Genomic DNA, 3287 nt, shown 5'->3' with positions numbered 1-3287 from the left:
ATCATGTATATCTGTTACAAGAGGCATGATGTTATATCCATTTACCCATTAATACCAACATCCTAATTAGACTCATTAGAGTGATGATTACATTGTTGACTGTTGAGCTATGTTTAAAATGTCCTTACCTGTCTGACTTGGACAGATTTGTATCATCATTCATTTTAGTGCTGCGCACCAGTTCTGAGTTGTTGTTTCTCCAGCTGGGAGCCCATTCACAGCCCATTCACTCATTGATAAATTCAGAGACGTGAGTAGTGATTCAGGGGATTCGGAACTGCAGCAGGGGGTCACGAGACATATGTCTATCGTATTCCTCTAATGGATGACCAAGGTCAAGAGCTCACTGGAACAGGAGTATTAGCGACTCTCTCTCACACACAAACACACACACACCACATCAAAGACAAATACAGGGTTTGAACGAGGCCTTAGTCGCTCACTCCCGCGGTGAAACTAATAGCTGTTAAATACACACACATGCGAGCTGAGGAGGCTGGTCTATCTCTTGTATTACTGCAGCTGTATATAGTAATCTCTTGAATCTAACCACTCTGCATCTGCAATTAAAGTTGTTTACAAGGCAGCAGGCTGAGTTTTTCCATGCTCATGCTGAACCAGTCTCCACAGCCATTCATAGAGGAACATTTCACCTAAAAATGGAAACTCTGGGGTGGCACTCAGAAACAGATATTGATATAATCATGAGGAAAAAATATTTTCCTCTCCCGCTGAAAGTGTGGATTATTATACTACTGTAGGAGTAGAGTCCCAAAAATATTTAATGTGTAGATTGCCAGATTGACAGGGCAGGACAGACAATGGCTGGAATAGGGGACAAGAAGGGTAGGAGAAGCAATTAAGCTCAAACAGGTAAGGTTTATGAAAGAAAAAAACCTCTAAAAGCTTCAAACATTACTCAAATAGGAGGAAATGTGCCTTTTTAGGGGCGGAGAAATCCACATTTTTAACATAAAAAAATATTTTTATGTTACCATAAAAAAGAGAAGGAATAAAAAAAGTAAAAGTACTGCTTATTTTCCCACTCTTGTTTTTCCCATTAGGCTGGGAGACCTGTGTTGTAGAGTAACTGGACCTGACAGTAGTAATGTGTTCCAGTGGCAGATGGAGTGATAAGTTGTTAATTGTCCTGCTTATGAATTTCTTTCCTGTCTTCCTCACAGCCTCTGACAAATAAAACCAACCTGTTGCCAGAGGAGATGCAGAACTCTTCTCTGTATAAGGAGCCGGTGGATCCAGCCAAATGGTTTGGCATCAGGAAAGATGCCACCGTACTGGGATACAGTAAGGTATGTTCAATATATGTTTCCTACTCTGTGAAAAATGCATGATATCAAGCTGACTGGCTCCAGTTGAAGAATGAAGAATGCTACTATATGGTTTATGAAGGGTTTAATATACTGTATAAACACAGTGTACTGTATGTATAGTGCTAAGATTTTTTTTTTTTTACGGTTAACAAAAGCCAAGAACGGCTGTGTTGTTGTTTCCAATGACAATGACATACAACATGCCAGTTAATATTTATTTTCATACTGACCAAAATGAGCCAACAGCCAGGAATCTTTGAGCTCATTTAATAAATCAATCTTCAGTCTCAATCCTGATATATTTTGTTATTGTGTCACGAAACTAACAGCTTAAAAATGATAATGGCATTAAAAAATAATTGCAAAGATGGCCGTTCTCGTCTTCCGTACCGGTTCACCCAAACTACAAAAAAAGAGTCCTCCCCATGCAGATAGTTTTCTTTTTGTCCTCTTTTTAAGATATCTGTCTCAGAGATTTCTGCCTTGTCTGCGCTGTTTCTGGAGGGATCGTTGCTGTTAAATTAGCTGTTTTTTAAATGTTTAATGTTGCGAGCATGGGCGCTGGAATTAGGGGTGCTGAGGGGGCTGCAGTACTCCCTAAAATTTGATGCCATGAAAACTATTTGTTCAATAAATGTTAAAACTTATAATGACTTAGCGCAAATGAAATTCCAAAAATTTTAGTTATATTCCATACGTTGTATTCCAGTGGAGGCAATATAATTAAATTTTTTTCTCAAACCTTGGTAAATAAGTGAAGACACAGTACTCATACATTACTGAGATTACACATTAAAGTGTTAATTTCCTTTGTATGTTCAATCTGCTCATCCAGTAAAGTGCTTTGTCTCCGTCTCATTCAGCTGCTTTAAAGGGCCCATTAATTCATCTCAGAACTGAATTAATGTCCTGACTGTTCTTTTACAGAACCATTTAATAGTGCTGATGCTGTTGGTGTTTGAGGCGACAGTGTATCGTCACCAGGCTCACCACTACCGTCAGCTCCAACGATCTCCCCCCACCATCCCCACTCTGTTCCCCGCTGCCACCAGGGACACTCTGGACCAGGGCCTCATACCCTGCCTAAAGTACCTGCTCAACTACAGCTTCTACAAGTTTGGATTGGAGGTAACTAGGAGACATCACCTCATCGCTGAACCTACGTTTTGTGGGCTTGAATTGACAAGAGAGTTTTCTATTGCATTAATTTTTTAGATGTTCTTCATAAGAAAAAAAGCATAATCGAGTTGTAAAACTTTTTTTTTAATCTCCATAAACCTACCCTCTTTTTAAAAGATTTGCTTCCTGATGACGGTAAACGTGATTGGCCAGCGGATGAACTTCCTGGTGATAATCCATGGCTGTTGGTTGGTAGCCATCTTGGTAAGGCGACGACGGGCAGCTATTGCCAAAATCTGGCCCAAATATTGTCTCTTCCTGTCCATCTTCATGATCTACCAGTACCTACTGTGTGTGGGCATCCCGCCTGCTCTCTGTATAGGTGAGTCCTGATAAATTACTATATAACACACAACTACAGTATGTTGTCTGGGTAGAGCATCTGTACTCTCCATAAGTATTTATCAACATATCAGTTATACAATAATATCCTGCACGCTCAATATTATCAGAAGGGGATCCATGAGATTAGATTTGATCAAATACGGGTCCGCAGGCTGGTGTGTCTCAATTGGGGATTCCTGACAATCACTGAAAAGTTAAGAACCACTGATGTACACGATGGGGACAGAATAATGGAAAACACTTAACCTCATTGTTTTCTTGTACATTATTTGTACAGTGTGGGATTTGCCACCTTTGAAATCCCCCACTTGAAGCAAATTCTTGGTATTTCACTCACATTCTATGTGTGGGTATGGTTTATGTAGTTTTCAAGGAATCAGGAAAATGTATTTATCATTATTTCATTTCATTCCTTGCCCCCGTCGCCAAGTG

General features: G+C 39.8%; 1 protein-coding gene across 1 annotated transcript in view; it reads left to right on the top strand.

Moving 5' to 3' along the window:
- piezo1 (piezo-type mechanosensitive ion channel component 1) overlaps nucleotides 1-3287 on the top strand; it is a gene marked incomplete in the record, with an annotated part of 78293 nt that overhangs the window by 57310 nt on the left and 17696 nt on the right. The window contains 3 exon segments of the mRNA XM_035663180.1: nucleotides 1185-1310; nucleotides 2259-2459; nucleotides 2628-2832. Of these exon segments, the coding sequence (XP_035519073.1) occupies nucleotides 1185-1310; nucleotides 2259-2459; nucleotides 2628-2832 (532 nt within the window).

This window comes from Morone saxatilis, unplaced genomic scaffold (genome assembly GCF_004916995.1).
Source record: "Morone saxatilis isolate NCDOM2014 unplaced genomic scaffold, NCSU_SB_2.0 Contig19, whole genome shotgun sequence".
NCBI classification, from domain to species: Eukaryota; Metazoa; Chordata; class Actinopteri; family Moronidae; genus Morone; species Morone saxatilis.
This window is presented reverse-complemented; position numbering and strand designations above follow the sequence as displayed.